The 19,824-nt window shown below is 35.8% G+C and overlaps 1 protein-coding gene across 1 annotated transcript in view; it reads right to left on the bottom strand.

Annotated features, from left to right (window-relative positions):
• Nucleotides 1–19,824, bottom strand: part of LOC140338498 (uncharacterized) — a 153,772-nt gene that overhangs the window by 63,022 nt on the left and 70,926 nt on the right. The window contains exons 4-5 of the mRNA XM_072422737.1: nucleotides 19,317–19,476; nucleotides 16,252–16,404 (exon numbers count right to left, since the gene is read on the bottom strand). Coding sequence (XP_072278838.1) covers nucleotides 16,252–16,404; nucleotides 19,317–19,476 — 313 coding nt within the window. The remainder of the gene's footprint in view (nucleotides 1–16,251; nucleotides 16,405–19,316; nucleotides 19,477–19,824) is intronic.

Genomic DNA, 19,824 nt, shown 5'->3' with positions numbered 1-19,824 from the left:
AAAAAAAATAAGACAGTGTCTTATCATCGGGGAAACAGGGTAGCTATGAAACTTTGTGAAACAAACAGATAACCAACCTTGCCTGTGGTGGCCCAAAATCTTTTTATATATATTCACAGTTTTTACAATGTATATACAGGTTGTACCAAGTTAAGGACATCCGACATACGGATGACTCCTAGATATGAACGGGGCTTCCCTGCTCGCTCATGTGCGGATGGAAGCTTGAAAGGGGGGCAGTTTGCTTGACTTGCAGAAGAAATCTTCTGCTAAACACAGCTGGTGTTGTGAGTGATCTTAAGAGCTGAGCTGATCTGTAGCATCTTGTAACTATTTATTGACCAAAACAAAGTCTGCAGTTGTTTCTTTTTGCATATCAAAGCACATCTTGTCCCAGAAGGTAATGAATGTCTAGGCTCTATAAAGTTTTTTGTTTTATTTAATCAGTTTTATAGCCAGTAACTTCCTGCTATATCATTATTTAACAAGGGAGAGGCAAAAGAGGCAATTCTGGGTTTCTCAGTGAAGCCACAATCATAAAAACCAATTTTATGTTAAATAATTTTTCCAGATCCAGTTGGAAAGAGCCCATAAGGGAATCTTATTTTTTTCTTTAAAGTTGGTGGTGCATTGTTTCACTTTATGGCAAACAGTTTATACAACAAAACAAAGTTTGTCCTGTTCCACTAGTCTTTACTCTGCCACATCTGACAGATGCTAGGTGTGTTTACTGCACTGTAAAAGTACAGCCACTGCGATAGAGAAATATTTTGCTTACATTGAGAAAAAGGATAGTTTCTTTTGACAGCAGATTGTCTTCTGCCTACAACAATGAGTATGCAAGTATTGCTTTTTAGGAAAACAAATCATACTTTATAAAAAATATAACCTATAAGCATTACCAGATATATGTAAGGCCCCCTTTTAGATGTAAAGATGGTCTTTTACTGGATACATATGAGATTATGATCTACTTGAAGATCATGAGAAAATACATTTGTTTTCTACACAAAAATCTCTCTTGGCCTTGCTTTTGTAACAGCCAAAATATATAGCTTTCTCTTGACACCTTAGTATCTTAAAGTAGGTACAAATGCAGATAAATCAGCATAATCTCATTATAGAAAAATTGATGTTGTAGCTGAACACAATGTAAAACAGGGAGATCATTTCAAACTTTTATCAAAACAGTAAGTTCCAATAGATTATCAGGATATAGAAACATAACCAAGGTAACCTCAGGGAAAAACCACTGAAAAATAGTAATATAGAAAGAACTAGTTCCATGTCCACCTGTGAAGGAAGCCATGTGTGGGTTTTTGATGCTAGAGTTTGGAGCAACATTTGCAGGCACATAGCTGTTAAAAGCATTCTTAGTTATACAGACAAGGTCTTTAGGTGACATTCAGGGGCAGATTTTCCATAAGGTCACCTGGGCCATTGCCTAGGGTGCCATGGTAATGACGGATGGCATTTCTTTGCCCCCCCCCCTCCCGTCAAACGACTGCTTCCTTTCCCTGATCCCCAAAAGCGGGTCTACACATAATAAACTGCTTACATTCTTTAAACCCCAATTTCTCAGAAACAAGGTAATGTAGAGACCTGAAAATGTAGCAGTTAGAACACACTTGCCTGTCACCTAAATTGCATTATTGCGGAAGTATCTATTGCAGAGTTAATGGGGTTTAAAAAGGTTGACAGCTACCTCTAACTGACAGAATGTCAGCAGCATTAGGTAACACAGTAGGCAGCCATGGTGTTGACTTTGAGTTCCCTTAAAGGAGAATGAACAAATCAATGATAATGGAGAAGCAAATCAAAAATAATGCAAATTACTTACAGCACAGCAGTGGGTGTGCCTTAGAGTATAGAATGTGCATACACTGGGACACAGGAAAGGAAGCTGCAGAGCTCCAAAATTATATGCTGTTTTTGTATGGCTCCTGAAACATTAATGCAAAGATGAACAAAAGAAGAAATAAAGGTTATTACAACAAATGTGTCATGTTCAACCCTTGGAAAATTGTGGTAGGTCAAGATATATGGCAAAGGAAGGAGAGATATTTTTCTATCTTTAGTTCTGTATGCTCATCCATGTACTTATGGCTAGCCTTGGAAAGTTATTCTAAGGAATGATTGGACGTTCTTCTCCATTTCGACTAAACAGTTGACTGGTTTTCTTCCCATTATTGTTACGTCACGCCATGGTAAAATGCTCCAAGACCCCCAAAAAGACTGCTGTGTGAAACTGATGATGCACACTCATAGCAGCCTATTGGGCCCCATTTATGTCACCAGAAAACGACCCAAGCACCCTGGACTGGATTCTGCCACACTACAGAACAAAAAGAAAGAACACCTGGGACTGTGTTTGTCATGTGATCAAATGCTAAAAAAATAAAGGCAAACATAAAAACACAGATTAGATACACTGTGAAGAGGGTTTTTTATCCTTCTGGAAATTATTTTTAAACAACTTAGACATATAATAAACAACTTAAAACTTCTTAAAAAAGCTGGTATAACCAACTAGAAAATATCCTTTAATACTTGTTACACACATATAAAAACTTCATAATAGGAGTGTAGACAAGAAATATCAGATATTATCCTGTATCCTAAAAATATCATAAGCAACCACAGCACACATTTTGAATGGCTGAGCACAAAGACACTGAAATATCAGATCACAAAAGAAAGACACTTTTATTCTCTGAGATGTAACAATCACAGACATTTTTGTCGCCTGCCTGCAAGATGCCAAGTTCACAAAAGCAACTGCACAGTAAAAGCTTCTATCAGATCTGATCTGGTGTCATTAACGCTGTTTTAATTTATGCCGCCGTCGCGGAGGTTAAAATTAGACTGTAGGAAAATAAGCCTACTTGGTGGGATGCGGCTTTCAAATTAAAATGAGTCTCTGGATGTTATTCAGCTTGATGAAAAGACCTCGGCTAATTTCCTCCTGACCGCCGCTCACCGTGAATAAAATGAAGAGGAGCGCTGGGCTCCAAACACTTGGGACACACAATATTTATAGCTCCTTAATCCCTTGAATGGATAGAATGATATTAAATATGGATTACCTTTGACTGTGCTACAGATAAACCAGGAGAAATGAGAAAACAAAACCTCACATTAAAAGAAAAATCAGGAACTGACTTTAGGAGTGTGATATATTATAACCTATAAAAGGGAGATCACTGATTTGCAGTGGAAGGCCTAACTAATATTGGGTATCTATTAGGTGGACCTTTTAGTAACTACATAAGGCTTCATAAATAAAAGACCTATATTTAATGAACAGCCTTGAGTCTTGCTCTTGAGTTCCAAGCAGTCCAGTCTGCTTAGACTGAGATTGTCATCAGTGTACTGCAGGCTGGAAGAAGTATTTATTAGTTACCCTTTACTACATAAGACCATCAAGTCCAATCCCTAGAGAAATAAACATATCCCAGATATAAAACCCTAAGGACATAGTTGATCCTGAAACTGCACTGCAGCAAGTCTAAGGGCCATTTTCAGCCAACAGTTATGTGTAGTGTTCTGCCATAGGTACAACCGTGACCCTAATGGGAGAGGTTGGGACTATTATTTGCATGCAGCTACAGCAGATTGCGGTGCAGTTCCCACAAACCACAGGACACTTTAGGATATTTGGTTACCTACAGGGCCGTTTATCACTTCAGGGTGTACAACAGCAGCTGGCTGGTACTGAGAAGATGGAAAGGAGGTTATGAACAATAATTTAGGGGCATCATTTATTTTTGAATTTCTGTGTTATCAGAAAAAACTGCAATTTAATAAAGGCATACTTTAAAATTCAAAATAATGTACAGCCAATTTTTTTTTTGTTTTTAATCCTGTTTATCGTAGGTAGATGGTTAAAACCCCTGTTAGCTTATGTTTTAATGTCTCCCCACTATGAAGATTTCCACTTATTCAAGTCCCAAAGACACAACAGAGTAAAATGAAATGAAATTCTCTCCAAATGAACTAAAATTTTAATGTGAGAGAGTTGTCTCTAGAAAAGGAGTCCTTCACTGGAGAATTTGTTCCCTTACCTATTGCTCTGGTGACAATTCAAATGTTGTGTTTTGCCCTAAGTTTCTGTCTTTGGAACAATGGACAAATAAAGGGGATGAATTTCCCCATTTGGTACACAGCATTAAAAACAAAGCAGAGAATTTAAGGCAAGTATTTCTAATCTTGTTCCAAGCCAGCTCAGAAAAAGAATTTCAGTTAGGATCAGAAGGCGCCTACCAATATCCTAACATACCTTGATTCAAGTGTAAAAGGCTCAGGTGTTCTATGTCTGTAGTACATTTATTCACAGGTACCATTATCTATTATGTAAATTTGTATACAGAAGAATGGTATTAGGAATTCTTACTGATTGCTACAAGCTACTGGGCTTTTTCCTAATAATGTGGAACTTCCATTTTAAACAATTTGCATTAGGCAGGGTTTCATTTCAGAAAGGGACAGGCGATATTAATATTACTTCTGCAATAAGTATTTTTACCAGTATGTTTGCCGTCACATCTGTCAAAACTGGTTATGATGATACAAGGAAGAAGATGATGATGATACCCACAGCGGAATAGGGATAGATGAGTATCCACTGGGTTTAGTTCCTCTTTAAGGCTAAGGGCTTTAGACTAAATCAGATCTAAATAAAAAATGATTACTTATAAAGTTGGCAGTGTTGTATTTATTTTCTTTTTATATTTCATTTCACCTATTTACATGAATATGAACACATATTCAGTTTAGTACCATGGTCATTTATTTATGGTAAAAGTGCTGGTGTACAGAAATAATTTCTGCTCATTTTTCTGAGTGTTACAGAATAATTAAACACTTTGTTTTTTTGGATTATGAGTACCACAAAACAGGATAAAAGACTATTTTAAAATTAGGTGGGTATTTTAGGAAGGGTCTTTCAACTTTTATGGTGGGTGTAGTGTGGTGACTACAAAACAACATCAATATTAGAAATTAGAAAAATTAGACAAAAAACAAACTGTCCATAAACTGTAGTAAATACATCTTTTAACATACAAATATTCATTTCTTTTCTTTCATGTACAAGTTGAGTTGTCATTTCAATCAATTGCTAGTGATGAAACTTACATGAAAGTGATGTACTTGTACTCCCCAACTGTTGGATTCAAAAACAATACTGTGTGTTTCTTTTCCATATAATCTTCATTCTTGTTCACTGGACACAAATAAATGTATTCACAACAGTCTAGCACCTGGCCTTGGATAAATGAAATGTTACAGTTTAGCGCCTTCATACTGCTCCCCCAAGCTGGATTAAAAATGGACATCCTCCTTTCACCCCATAGGCAAGAAATGGCAAAGGATAGAGGTGTCCCCAACTGTTTTACAATTTATCCTATTTTTGGTAACATCCACAATTTTGAAAAGTTAGGATATTTATAAGATTACCCTGAATTTGTCCTTCTGCATTAGGCATGCTAAACTCAACAAAGCTAAACTAAGAGGACAAAATCTTCTAGGGTGAGGCACATTATGCCAATGGCAGTCCAGGTTATGTTTACTAAGGACCACACATACTTTGGAGACTGTGGAACATTACAGTAAACCGTTAACCTAATCTTTATTTGCAAAGAAAGGAGACATGAGACATTTATGAAGAATTTGGCTGCACAATAATCTCATGAAAGGCAATGCGTTAACTAGAAAACAGTCAGGGACAGTTTTGTATTTTTAAATTTTTAAGATGGAATGCCACAAAGAAGGAGAAAGAGAGTCAATGCAATCAGTAAAACACCAGTTTGACATGTCTGACCTACACTGACATAGCTAGAAACTATCCGTGCACAAGTCCTGGATCTATATAAATACACCTTGCTTTTCTAATCCTTATTAATAAGTTTATGCAAAGAGCTCATCCCCCACATTTTCATTTTATCTATGTTTTCAGATCTTAGCAGCCTTCTAAATGTTTCTGAAATCCTAAAACTTCAAATGTTTAGGCTAGGTATAAAGACAAACTAAAGATCTAGGGAAAAACAAGAGTGTTGAATTACCTGAATAAATACATTTACACTAATGAGATTCTTAGGCTGAGATTTTTATATGCCACCACATGTTGAGTTTGAGGAGCACCTTCTCTACATTTTTTGAACATAATTCTGTGGTCCATAGGTTCAAGTCAAGAGGTGTACTCCTAACAAGACCACTTGCTAAGAACACAATTAGCATATAGCATTGAATAGAAGAATTTCTATTTTATGTATATCTTTAGTGCATGGCACCTACATCCCCTGCGGACAGGATGGAAGGATTTTAAGAAGAGGAGTATTAAGGGTAAGGGTATTTATGATTATGTCTGATGGTTAATAACCAAACCCCTGCAGAGGAGAAAATTAAAATACTTACTCTTTTTAGTGTTTCCTTCATTAGCAGCACCAAGGAAAAAAACAATTATATATTATTACCAGGTGGCATAGCGTTCTAGAAAAAAATGCACAGATATAACTCACAATCATTTCTATGCTGTTTTTGAACCTGCTCAAAGGATAACTCTACAGTTAGTTCAAAAAGTTTTAGCTTATCTTCCACTCGGCCAATAGGTTATGTCTGGTACAGTACAGTAGGCTTCATTGCAGTCTTTTATTCCCTATTTGTTGAATGCTGCTAAAAATTAAATTTTTAATTACTGTAACTCAATCATTCCTACTCCAATTAGTAAAAAGTTGCCTAAGTTGTATGTAAATCCAAGCATAAAAGATGCAACTTATTATATTTTACTTGTCTTTCGAAGTGGTGGCTGAAGTAGATGGTTTTCTCAGCTTTTTTCTCCATTATGTAATAATACAGTTATGTATGCAATAAAGTGTAAGTTAAGTCAAAACAATGTTTCTTTCTTTTTGGACAGAAATTGAAAAAAAAAATTAGAATCTTGGTCTGGATTATATTGTAGTCCTTGTTTCTAAAGAGGAAATTGTATCTTTTGTTTTGTTCTGGTATCATTGTTTCTGGTACAGAAAGTGATTGCAAAACTTGACTTTTGAACCTCTTTGACTTTGACTTTTTAAAAACTCTCCTTCATACTTTTTGATTTGCATTTATGACTGCAAGTAATTGGAAATTCCCCAGACACAGGAAAAATAAACTTTCTTGCACAGTAGAAAACTATGGTGGCACAATGGCTAGCAAATTCAAACATTGTCCTGAACACAGTATGGAAGCCGTGTGAGTTTCCTTCAGGCACTTAAGTTTCCCTCCACATCCCAAAACTACACTAGTAGGTTTATTGGCTTCCTTCCAAAAAGTTAGACTAAATAATGAAGGGACATTAGATTGTGAGTTCCTCCTAGGGCCACTTAGTAACATGACTATGGATTTTGTAAAGGTCTACACAAAATGCTAGTGCTATATAAATTCATAAAATGAATAGTCAATGTTTTTTGACAAGAGCCCTTTGCAGTCATCTTAGCAGCACTTTGGGGAGGGAAGTGATTATCAAATGCAAACAAATAAGGTCACAATCAGCATCCTAATAGTAAAAACAATTAAAAAAAAAACAGCAAGTAGTGAGATTTCCTTTTCAGGGTGATGCTGCTTTTCATTGTCCAGTCAGAAGTTTAAGTTTGTAGAAATGACACGACTTTATTTCTTGTATTTCTGTTTAAAACATATTAAACGACTGAAAGAAATACAATCATTTTCTAGCCAAAACACCTCTGTTATACAGTTAGGTCAATAAATATTTGGACAGAGACAACGTTGTTCTAATTTTGGTTCTGTACATTACCACAAATAATTTAAAATGAAACAACTCAGATGCAGTTGAACTGCAGACTTTCAGCTTTAATTCAGTGGGTTGAACACAAAGATTGCATAAAAATGTGAGGAACTAAAGCCTTTCTTTACTCATTCACTTCATTTCAGGGGTTCAAAAGTAATTGAACAATTAAAGGCTGAAAATAAAATGTTCATTTCTAATACTTGGTTGAAAACCCTTTGCTGGCAATGACAGCCTGTAGTCTGGAACTCATGGACATCACCAGATGCTGGGTTTCCTCCTTTTTAATGCTCTGCCAGGCCCGTACTGCAGCGGAACCATATATTTTACTAACTAGCGCCTTTGATTCCTGCAGCATTTTTGGCAAATTTAAGATGGCCAAATTGTTAATATTAGTGCACATTAGTGAACAGTGTAATATCACTCGAAACAATACATTTTACCTGTGCTTGCCCTGGACTTATAAGAAAATATTAAGAAACAAAATACCCTTTTTTACATGTTTGTAGTATCACTGTGTAACTGGCTTTGATTAAAAGGGACAGGACAGGTAATCCTTTGCACGGGTCCATATTACAATGAACCTGTTGACTTGTCATATATAGGCTAGGCACAGATTTACTTTAAAGGCCTACAAAGCAAAATTCTAGGAAACTCTTTTTTATAAAGATTCTATTTGTATATAGTATGCCTGTATGTTGTATTCTAATCCTTAAAGAAAGACAAGGCAGTAGATAAAGGATCCTGTACTGACAGGACAGATCTTGCCACTTCTAACTTCTTCTTTGACACTGTGTTGTCTGCCTGTGGTAGAGGTGTTCATAATTAGGATGTAAACCATGATATCGCCTGTTGCAATGGCAGGATTTAGGAGTCTTGATATGACAGATTGTTAACGCTAAACACATTTTCAGTTTTGAGTGTACCCTTGAAATCCATTTTGCTATCATTCTTTAATCATTTTTTAATCCTTTTCAAACACTACTCAAAATTTCATTCATTTTTAATATAACTTACATTTTTTTGGTAATACTTAGGAGTATTTCCACTGTCATCGAAAATCTAAAAACATCTGTCACATGTCCATGTAGAGGAATTAAATACCTATCTAAAGTAGTTTACCCATACATGCTTTCGGGCCCCCTAAATCTTAACATAAGTGCTGGCCATTTCTGTTGCTGGCCAGGCCTAGTGGGATGAAGTATCCAAAACCAGAAAGCATAAGTCTACTAATCCCAGCATTGCCCTGTAGTGGGACAAAATGTTGTTTGAGAACTAAAGTCCTATGCCATGTTGGGTTAAATGGTGGCATTAGGCCTTTTTATCAAAACAGTCCTAACAAAGCCCTGGCCTGAAATGCGTCTGTTTCAGTCTCTGTTTATTTCAATGGATGCCAATGTGGAAATAGGAGCAAATCAGCAAGTCCACTACATCTCATAAAGATATAAAGTATATATAAACCCCAAAAATGTGATATATTGCGGTTTATTTTCCCCAGATGTGGTGTCTACATTAGTTCTCTTTTCAGGTCTTTCCCCCCTTATTTTCTTCTGATGATCCTTCAAATAATACAATTCCTGTCCTAAGATGACAGTTGTCACTCACCATAGTGTATCAATGAAGGAGAAGTGTTGTCAATATAAGCTGTTCTAATTTGTACTGCTAACATCTCCCCCTCCCGCCATTTTGATTACATTGGAAAATAAATAGTTTACAGTACAGAGAGGATTGCTAAAATGAAACCTGAGAACATTTTGGCAAATTGAGACACAAAAAGGTAAAGAACAGTAAATTTCTGACATAATCAAGATATATTTTTATGTACATGAAGAAAATGTACTTACAAAAAACTAATGTACCGTAGCTGCCACATCTTGAATTTTTTTGGTAGAATCATTGCAAAAGAATTTGTATGTTTCCAACAAATATTTGTTTTTACATAACAATTGTGTGTAAGATATTTGCCATGGTAGTGAAACCAGTTATGAAATGCATGGTACAACTAAATGTGCACAATTCATTATGTTCTAAGATGTCCAAAACCCACTGCCAAGAATGACAGGTGAGCAGGTTTACTCTAGGAAGCAGCTTCATTTTCAGAGGTAACCAAGAAATAAGCCAGCTTCATGGATGCCACTGACAGATTCTGTTGCGTCAGCTACAAAAGGAAATGCCTGCATTAAAGGCTTAATGTGAATACTGAATTAATAAACTGCCAGACATAAAACTACTATACAAAATATCCAAAATCTGCTAACTGATTAAATATGACATTCATGAATGAACCCTTAGGGCCTGATTTATTAAAGCTCTCCGAAGCTGGAGATGATACACTTGCATCCACAATCCTGGGTGATCCAGCAAACCTGGAATAGATTTCCTAAAATCCATTTGCTAGCAAATGTTTTCAATCCTGGACCAGATTCATTGCAAGTTGCTGGATCACCCGGGTTCACTGATGAAAGTGTATCGTCTCCAGCCGTGGCGGTAAAGACTGAACAGGAGTGCAGAGCCTCCTGGGATTCCTACATCACATATCCCAAGAGGCTACGGGCTGCGCTTTCTGCACTTGCCTGATCTCCTTCTGTGCATACTTTTCAATCCTTGAAAAAAAAAAGTTTCAATCTCACTAATGTGCAGTGAGATTGGCACTTTTTTTTACTATTACAGCAGCATACGTCACCTGACGTCACGCCTGTGACGTGCAAAATCGAGTAACGTAGGCAGAAGAAGCAATAAGAAAGAAGGAGATGGCAGCTCCAGGTGCTTCTTCCTCACTGGGACACAGGAGGAAACCTGGACGAGGCAAGTGTAATTTTTTTATTTTTTCTTTAGTTCCATTTTAAGGTGAAGTGAATTGTAATATTATAAATGAGATGGTGTGGAATAGCAAAAAATCAACTTGTAGTGTCTTGACTGAAAGAAAATTGGCATCATCTTCAAGGGAGGATCATTAAACAAGAGCAGATGGTCCAAGACATGAATGAAGAAAGCAAAGCTAAGTAATGGCAGTCTTCCACTTGTGCCATTTACAGAGTCAAAATAGCACAAGTGGTATCAAGCAACGTACAATAATGTGTACACAAGATGTTTGCTTTAACATGGAGTGTTTTACATAATAACCAAACCAAGGTGACCCCTTAACAGTTTTTTGTGCACCTGTTGTTTATTAGCAAACATAATGCTACAAGAGAAAAGGCTATGCAAGTAAGACAGTGAAATTAAACCTAGCATGAAGGCTTTAGTGTATTTTGTATTATGTTTAAAGAGTACTTAAGTGTTCGCTGTGTGCCTCAATTTTCTTGGTAGCATATGTTATCATGACAATGCAAGGAAGTAACAGAGTTACATTGGAAGATGATGTGGCAAGAAGATGAATAGAAAGATATTGAGATATCAGATTTTTTAAAATTTGTCACATAATGTTAATGTTAGTTTACTGATCTATCACTGCTCTATCTCTTTTAGTATAATACAACATCATGCAAATGACACCTAACTCTGTAATAATCTAAACCTGCCTTTCTCCAACTTTTTAACATGGGGGAACCCTGCTATGAATAATATATCCACAGCTCACAATATGGTAGTGCGGTAGTAAGTGGAAAGAATGCTTCTTATATTGCTGATTAGTGGGGGGAATACCAACTTTACAGATATCCAAAAAGACCATTGAGGGGTCACTTAAACTGATCTGCTCATAGCTCAAAAAAACCCCAAGAAACCTCTGGAGGAACCCTGATTTAGAAACACTGATCTCAATGTTTAACCTTGCTATTGTATTATACAAACAGAGTAAGAGTTTAATGGTACTACAAGTTCAAGACAATATTTTATAGGTTAAGGTTTCTCAGGATGATGCCCCATGCAGAGGGAACAGTAATCTGTGTTTTACTTTACAGTTAGGATGCAGCTGTACATGCTCCTGGCTATAAGACTGCAATGTCACTTACACATCCTGGTCTCTGCTAATGATCCCTAACCAATAGGTATTTTTCTGAAAGGTGTCATCACTGTGTCAGCTATAAAATAGAGGTTAGGTGAGGTTGGCAGACAAACCTTGAAGGCTATAACTTTAAGTATAGTTGTGCTCAGATTAATACCAGTGTGTTTAAAAAAGTGAATAAAAATTAAAATTCTTATTACTTATTTCCATACACACAAAAGCATTGGGAACACTGCACATTCTATTTTAAATAAAAGCATGAAGAAAAATGTATCAAATTTGTGTTATTCCTTTACAGAAAGTGAGGAAAATGGAACATTAGGCTGTTAAAAAAAAAAAAATAGCAGTGTAGAGTTAATTAGTGAGATCGTTCATTCTTTGATAAAACATGTGTCAATTAGGACCCTTATTGAAGGAAAGAAGGCAGCAAATGTTGTACATGCTGGTTATAGTGCATTTCCAGACAACGTTCAGAAGAACAGCGTATTTTGAAGAAAAAGTTGATTGGAGAGGAAAAAACATAAAGAAGTGCAGAAAATGATAGGCTGCTCAGCTAAAATTATTTCAAATGCTTTAAAGTGACAACCAAAAACAGAAAGAAGTGAAAAAAACTGAAAATTACTATTCAAATAGATAGAAGAATAGCTAAAATGGCAAAGACTCAGCCAATGACCAGAGAAGGTCTAAGAATATAGGAATAAGGTCTAAAGTTACCTGTGGGTACTGGTACAATTAGAAGACACCTATGTGAAGCCAAGCTATCGGCGATAAGCTCCCGTGAAGTACAATGTTGAAAAAAATAGACGTGAGAAGGTTACAGTTTGCCAAACAACACACTGACTGGCCTAACAAGACACGGTGCAACATTTTGTGGTCTGTTGAAGGCAAGATGGTTATTTTTGGGTCCAGGGGCGGAAGACAGTTTGTCAGACGACCCCCAAACACTGAATTCAAGTCACAGTAAATAGTGAAGGCAGTGAAATATGGTGGCACAAACATCATGATATGGGAATGTGTTTTCATACTATGGTGTTGGACCTATTTATGGCACACCAAGACCAGGATCAGGATAATGGATCAGTTTGAGATCATCAAAATACTTGAAGAGGTCATGTTGTCTTATGCCAAAAAGAAAATGTCCTTGAAATGGTTGTTTCAGCAAGACAACGGCCCTAAAAACACAAATAAATGAGAAACCTTTTTGTTTCAGACCAACAAGATTGAAGTTATGGCGTGGCCAGCCCAATCCCTAGACCTTAATCCAATAAAAAATGCTAAGGCAAAACCAAGAAATGCAGAAGAATTGTAGAATGTACTCCCAAGTATCCTGGGCTGAAATATCTGTTTACAGGTGCCAGAAGTTGGTTGACTCAGTACAACACCGATATGCATAAGTTTTCAGAAACAGTGGTTATACAACTAATTATTAGTTCCGCGAATCAAAGGAAAGTAAATTCTTGAAATATTTTTCAATTTATACAATGAATGTTTTGAGTTTGTAAAGAAGAATGAAGAAACTGCTTTTTTTGAACAGCAAAATACCTTTTTTTCGCTTTCCGTAAAGGAATAACACAAATGTAATACATTTTCCATCATATTTTTATTTGGGAAAAAATGTGCAGTGTTCCCAATGCATTTGCATGCATGGAAATTAAAGCTAGCATAAAGATTTTGAGCATTATTCACTTTTATAAACACCCTGATATTATTCTAAACACAGCTGTATAATCCATTTCCTGTGCACAGAACAAATGATTACTTCTAAAAAATAAGAAACACAGTGTTGTAAATAATAATACAAACAAACTTAAAAAACACAATATTTTTAGGATTTTTGTCCATTTGTCAGTGTATAACAAAAATCAGTTACCTCTACTTTTGCTTAAAATTGTTTAAAGGTAAAACAAACCTGGACAGTCTATTATGTAAAAATATTGCATAGTTTCTTTACAGATGTCTTCTTGTTGAGGCTAAAAACAACTGTGTAAGGGGGAACCCTTAAGTCACTTGCACATTTTAATGTAAAGCAGCCAATAAGAAGTCACTAACCAGTGAGAAAAATAACTAGATTGATAAACTCTACAGAGAATGTAAGCATCCTGAACATATTCTACTGTGTATTGTGACTAAGGCTTCACACATGTTTTTAGTTTAATGATGTACAAGAGGACCTTCAGCAGCAAAGGCAATGTGGATCAAGAGACTCAATTTGAGTTGAATATGTTATAAAGTGTATCGGTATTTAATTCCTAATATATAACATTTACCATGCTTCAATAAACTATTACATACATTTACAGCAAATGTAAAATAATTATCCAAGAAAGGAAGTGACTGTAAACGTGGTTTGGGAGCTTGGTAGTTGAAGACAGGGTGATGTGTGTTTACAATCACAAAACAACCTAGGCGTCCAACTGTTTTACCTCCAACCACAATTTTTTATATTTTGTTCAGGGAACACAAGCACTGTATGTTTTACAATATGGTTTTAGGTTGGGACATGGAGAGACATAGGTGGGAAAAACATAATAGGTGTGGATGGCTGAGGTCTGCACAAACAGCATGAAACCAAACAACAGCTAAAACACATGAAAAACAAGCACAGCAATTCATCTAAAGGAATTTTAAAGGTAGTTATGAGCCTCTTGAAATCTCAGGTTGTTCTTTTTCTTGAAATCCGTGTAAATCATTATTGTGTGTGTCCTGCAATGGGGAGTCAGGCCTATGAAGGGAACATGTAAGTACATCATATTGCCGATGGGAGGGGTGAGGCATACCCTCTACCATAGAAAGTGTAAGCATCTGGGGAAAATTATCAACAATAAGAAAACATAGCACAATATATATATAGATATATATATATATATATATATATACAAAAATTTACAGTTAGAGTTCCTTAAATCATGTGGGATGTCCTGCAATGGAAGAACCAGCTTAAGCAAATGCAAAATATCATAAAGGTTGCCAATAGTAAAAACGTTATGGAATAGCGATTTAGTCATAGGCTGTGGCAAATCATTGAATTATAGCCAAAGTCAAATGTGTATGGGTGAAACCATGGGTATCATTCAGGCAAAATATACAGTCTACCCGTCTGCCAGATTTTACGATTAAAGGATATTCAGACCTGGTTTTTGGCTGTACCTGTGGTGAAAAGTACTGTCTCTTTCCATAATTTCAAAACTGACTTGTAATTATTAAGCATACTATCTAAGTTCATGAAGGATGCTGCAGCTTTACCTTTACTTCTAAATACCCTGTAATGACATTTTAAACTGGTGATAGATTTAATTTCTAAAATGTATCCTACAGATCGACTTCATGTGTATACATGACAATGATTTCCTTTAGGTAGAATATTAACATTTCCTTGTGATTGTAATTACTAATCTTCTTGTGAGAGCAGTTGCTAATCTTTTTTAACATGTCCTAAATTTAAAAGAACTCTTGTCTCTTCTCATAGGCAGTCATTCATGGCAACAGATGATATAATGTAGCCAAATGATGTTGATTGGCTGGATGTATAAAGGCAGGTGTCAAGTAATGTCTATTTGTAAAATTTGATCTTTATGTGTAATTTCAAAAATGTTTTTACATATAAAAACTGCCTGCAACTGCCCAGATTTCAACCGTTTTTGATGAAGTTTAGATGAATTCTTGTGAAGTCTACTAAGATAAGCAGATCCCTGCCCTCACCCTACATTTTACCACTAATAATACATTTTTGTTGGGTTCTCAGGGAGCACACATTGGGGCTTATTTATTGAAGTTCCCCAAGGCTGGAGAACATTTTCGTCAGTGCACCTTGGTGATCCAGCAAACCTGAAATGGATCTGGTCCAAGATTGAAAACATTTGCTAACAAATAGCAAACGATCTTTAAGTATTCTATTCCAGGTTTACTGATTCGCAGAAAGTTCACTGATGAAAGTGTATCCTCTCCAGCCTTGTAGAGCTTTAATAAATCAGGCCAATTATGTTTTTTGTGTTCTGCAATAAAAATTCTCTGGTATTGTTTCTGTTATTGTTTATAATCATCTGTTTAATATATGTAAATGTCACAAATTGTGTTTCTGGAGATACTTTGTATTCCTATGAGTTTCCCAAAAAAACATTAAAAGTCTTTTAAAAATGTTAAATAGGGGCAGCCATAATTGATATTACATACTCAGTTTGTGCTACACAATGGTTGTGATTTACTGTCTCACACTCCCTGATGCCTAAAAAGTCATATATGTCATATATAACTATAAAGTCATATGATATTTCAACAGCTGTAAAAAAAAAAAAAAAAAAAAAAAAAAGTTGGAATGGGAATTTAAACACAGAGCTTTCTCTAGTGGATAATACCAACTGGTAACAAAACAATAAAAATATGGACCATTGAACATGTAAAAATAGCAAAGTTATGTGAAAAAAATAACATTACAACAGGCATCTCAAAAACAACCAAAAATGTATAGTCACTAGAAAAATCAGTTACTTTCCTATAAAGCTGTTACAAATATTCACAGACTTACATTGCAGACTTCTTGTAGGTAAGAGCTGCAACTATACAGCACTCAATTCCAATAAAGTCCATGGTGATGGGGGACTGTCTCCGCTGAAGACGCCTTTCTGTGAGCAAAGACAGAAATTTCTCCAGGCTGCTGTGAAATCTTTTACTTTCCTCCCTGAAGTATAAAACATCAATAGAAAAGCAAACAAGACACATGAACTGTTTTTTGCATTTATTATGCTATGATCATATCTCACAATAAAAGGGGAACAGAGGAAGACATTTTTTTTTTGTTTCAGATTATAAATAAGTACAAAGGTGAAAAAAAAAAGCCATTTGTTATAAGGGGAACTATATATATATTTGGTAATTTACCATAAATTATGTATTTGCACCATAGCAGCATTTCTCAACATTTTTATTATGGGGGGGACCCTTGAAATAACTTTCTGGTCTTCAGGGAACTCTTGCTAAACTTGCTGTTCCAACAACTTACAGTAAATTAATGTGGTGGACTTAAGATATATTCTTCCTACTGACCACCGCACTAATATACTGTGACTTGTGGATATAGACCTGAAAGTTATTTCAACAGGTTCCCCCATATTAAAAAGGTTGACAAACACTATTCTACCCTTGTTGAAAAACACTGCTCTAGAATGAAGAGAGTTTTTTTTATTTCTATGGAACACATAGGTTGGTTTTATAAACAACCAGTCAAACTCCTGATGTTATTTTAGGAATGTATTAACATAATACTTGAATCATAATGCTGAACAGAATAATTTTTGTTCCTTTTCCTTTAGTTTTCCTAAACACACCACAAAAAAAAATGATGATTCGATGATTCGAAAAAATTAAAAAAAAAAAAAAAATGTTTTACCTGTTTGAGCATTTTGGGTACTGATGCAAGCCTTGGCAGCACTTTTAATAAACTGGTAAAAACTGGTAAAAAGTAGGGAATGCCTTTGTCATTATTACCATGCCAGAGTTGTAATATGACAAGTTAAAAACTAAAATTCACTTTATGCAGCCAAGAACTTCACAAAATATCTTTACTAAGTATGCAACTTCTGTTACAAGAGATGTCTGCAATTCGACTTTACACTATTTGCAATTTCTAGGAAAAGCAGACAGGGAATAGGATTTCTAGGGTATTCTGTACACAATATGCACAATCATGTCACAGTTGAAAGAAAATGATGTTCAAGTTTTTCATTGTGTCGCAGACTAAAGTGATTGGTATTAACAATGAATTAGAAAATCGCTTATGCAGCGGTTATAAATGTCAGTGTTTAGAAAAAGCAGATTTTTTTTCTATAGCCAAGTGAATTGTTAATATTGCTGTGAGTCACATCTTAATCAATTTATCTTTTATACTTTATGCCACAGAACAACAAAGCAAAGAGCAGTATTTTTTAAAAACAATACATATGCGTACACAGAGTAAAGGTTACTGTGACACACAGGAACTCAACTAAAAGGAACTTTTTTGTAAATGCTCAGAATGCCGCCAGCCCTTGTGAACTAAAGATTACTTTTACAGGTATTGAAATATAGTTACTATAAAAGAAAGGCACAACTTCAATTCTGCAAAACTGAAAATCAATTTAAACTATTGTGATGTTCCCGAACAAACATTACAGAGCAGGATGTCTTCCAATCCCCATGGACCATTGTATTTGGGTCCTCAACACTGTAATACATGCCAACGCACAATATGACAACGTCAGGGCTTCTTGGCCTACATATTTCCTAAATTTATGAATGCACGTGGGACACAATGATAGGTGAGGCACGAAGACATGGGTTCTGATCACTTTGCACAGTGAAGTCTACTATTTGCCTTCAGAAAAGGTCTGACATCCCTGGTGCTATTGAAGTGACCATGTAAAGTTAAGCAAAACAGCTGTACATTGGCCTTGGTAATGATAACTCGTCATATTTTAAAAAGCTAAAGTTTATTCAAATAAAATTTTTTTTTTCATTTTGGATAGATTAAGTAATACATGCAGCATGCTATGTTGTTTTTGTTTCTTGCCATTTTTTTCCACTGTTGAGATTTCTCATTTGTGTCCAAGATCTGAATTATAGTGATCCCACTAGGGAGATTCTTTTGAAGTGGGAGAAAATGTCCTAAATGTAAGTCAAATCCCCTGTAGTTGTCACCATAATAAGTGTGTTTATTGAAAGATTCCCTCCATTCCGGTTCTGGTGGCAAAAGTATAATTTGTTTTCTCATTTCACCAACTGGACGCCTTCTGACAATTGGTCACTAGGACAAACTGAGAGGACGAATCTCCGCAGAAGGAGAATAAACTGTAATAAAAACCTGAGAGGTGTTCTAATCCTCCACACTCAATCAAAAATGAAGACAAAAGTACTGACATTAGAAAAATTTAGCAGAACTTTCAAAAAGTCCCGATCGTGTGCCGTCTTGGATTTCTTTTTCTTTATGGCACAGACGGGACAGTTGGCATTACCATCTTCGTTTTCTTTTTAGGTCACCTGATCTCACACTGCTCATGCGTGAGGATCAGCACTTTTTTATATTCCAGGAAAGCCTGTTTGTCACATGCCCAACATTTGGCATGTGCAAAAGAAGCAGCCCAAAGCCTCCTGGCATATTTGTGGGTCCCCCATTCAGTCTTTACAGTTGCGGCGGAGAAGGGTTAAATAGCTTTTTATATAATGTGAAAAATGTCATGAATAACCTGCTTTAACAAACTTCACCCGAGGTATATAATTAAGTATAAGACATTTTGTTTACGATTTTACAAGGTTCTACATGCAAATTTACACAATGGCCCTGATTAATTAAGGCTCTCCAAGACTGTAGAAGATGCACTTTCATCGATTAACCTGGGTGATCCAGCTAACCTGAAATAAATTTCCTAAAAGTGTTGAAGGGCTTTGTTAAATCAGGCCCAAAGTGTTGAGAATTTGGCAATCACACACATCTGTAGGACCATCAACGCAATATCTTTGTGAAGAACCAAAGTCCAGCCTTAAATCTTTGGATTAAAATGTTACTTAAAATATAGAAACACAACACTCAAAAAACAAATCTTAAAGTGTTTATCTTACTGATCTGAATCGGAATCATCCTCTTCCTCTGTGCTCTCAGGGTCACTGAACACAACTGAAAACTTGCTCACGCACTCTTCTTCCTCATTTCCAGCTTCACTGGAACATGCTTTTAGAGGACCCCCAGGCCAGAGGTTATTTTGATACTCCTTTAGTACCTCTACAAGAAATAAAGGCATTTTACCATTATTATAAATCAAGTAAAAATATACATGCAGAGCAACTTATCTATGTACATTAACAAGTGTAGTATGTGATTATGCCGTGATTGTGTCGTAAACCATGGCAACCAGACACAGATAAGCTTTTACTAGTCTGACTTCAATAAATTAATACCAGCTAATCTGAATTAAGGACATCTACCGTGTTTCCCCGAAAATAAGACCTACCCCGAAAGTAAAACCTAGCACTATTTTGTAAACCTGCCCTATTATAAGACCTACCCCGAAAATAAGACCTAGGAGAAAAAGAAAATAAAAGCATACATACCGGTAAATTAAAAAAGTAC

The sequence above is a fragment of the Pyxicephalus adspersus genome, chromosome 9 (genome assembly GCF_032062135.1).
Source record: "Pyxicephalus adspersus chromosome 9, UCB_Pads_2.0, whole genome shotgun sequence".
In the NCBI taxonomy this organism is placed as follows: Eukaryota; Metazoa; Chordata; class Amphibia; order Anura; family Pyxicephalidae; genus Pyxicephalus; species Pyxicephalus adspersus.
This window is presented reverse-complemented; position numbering and strand designations above follow the sequence as displayed.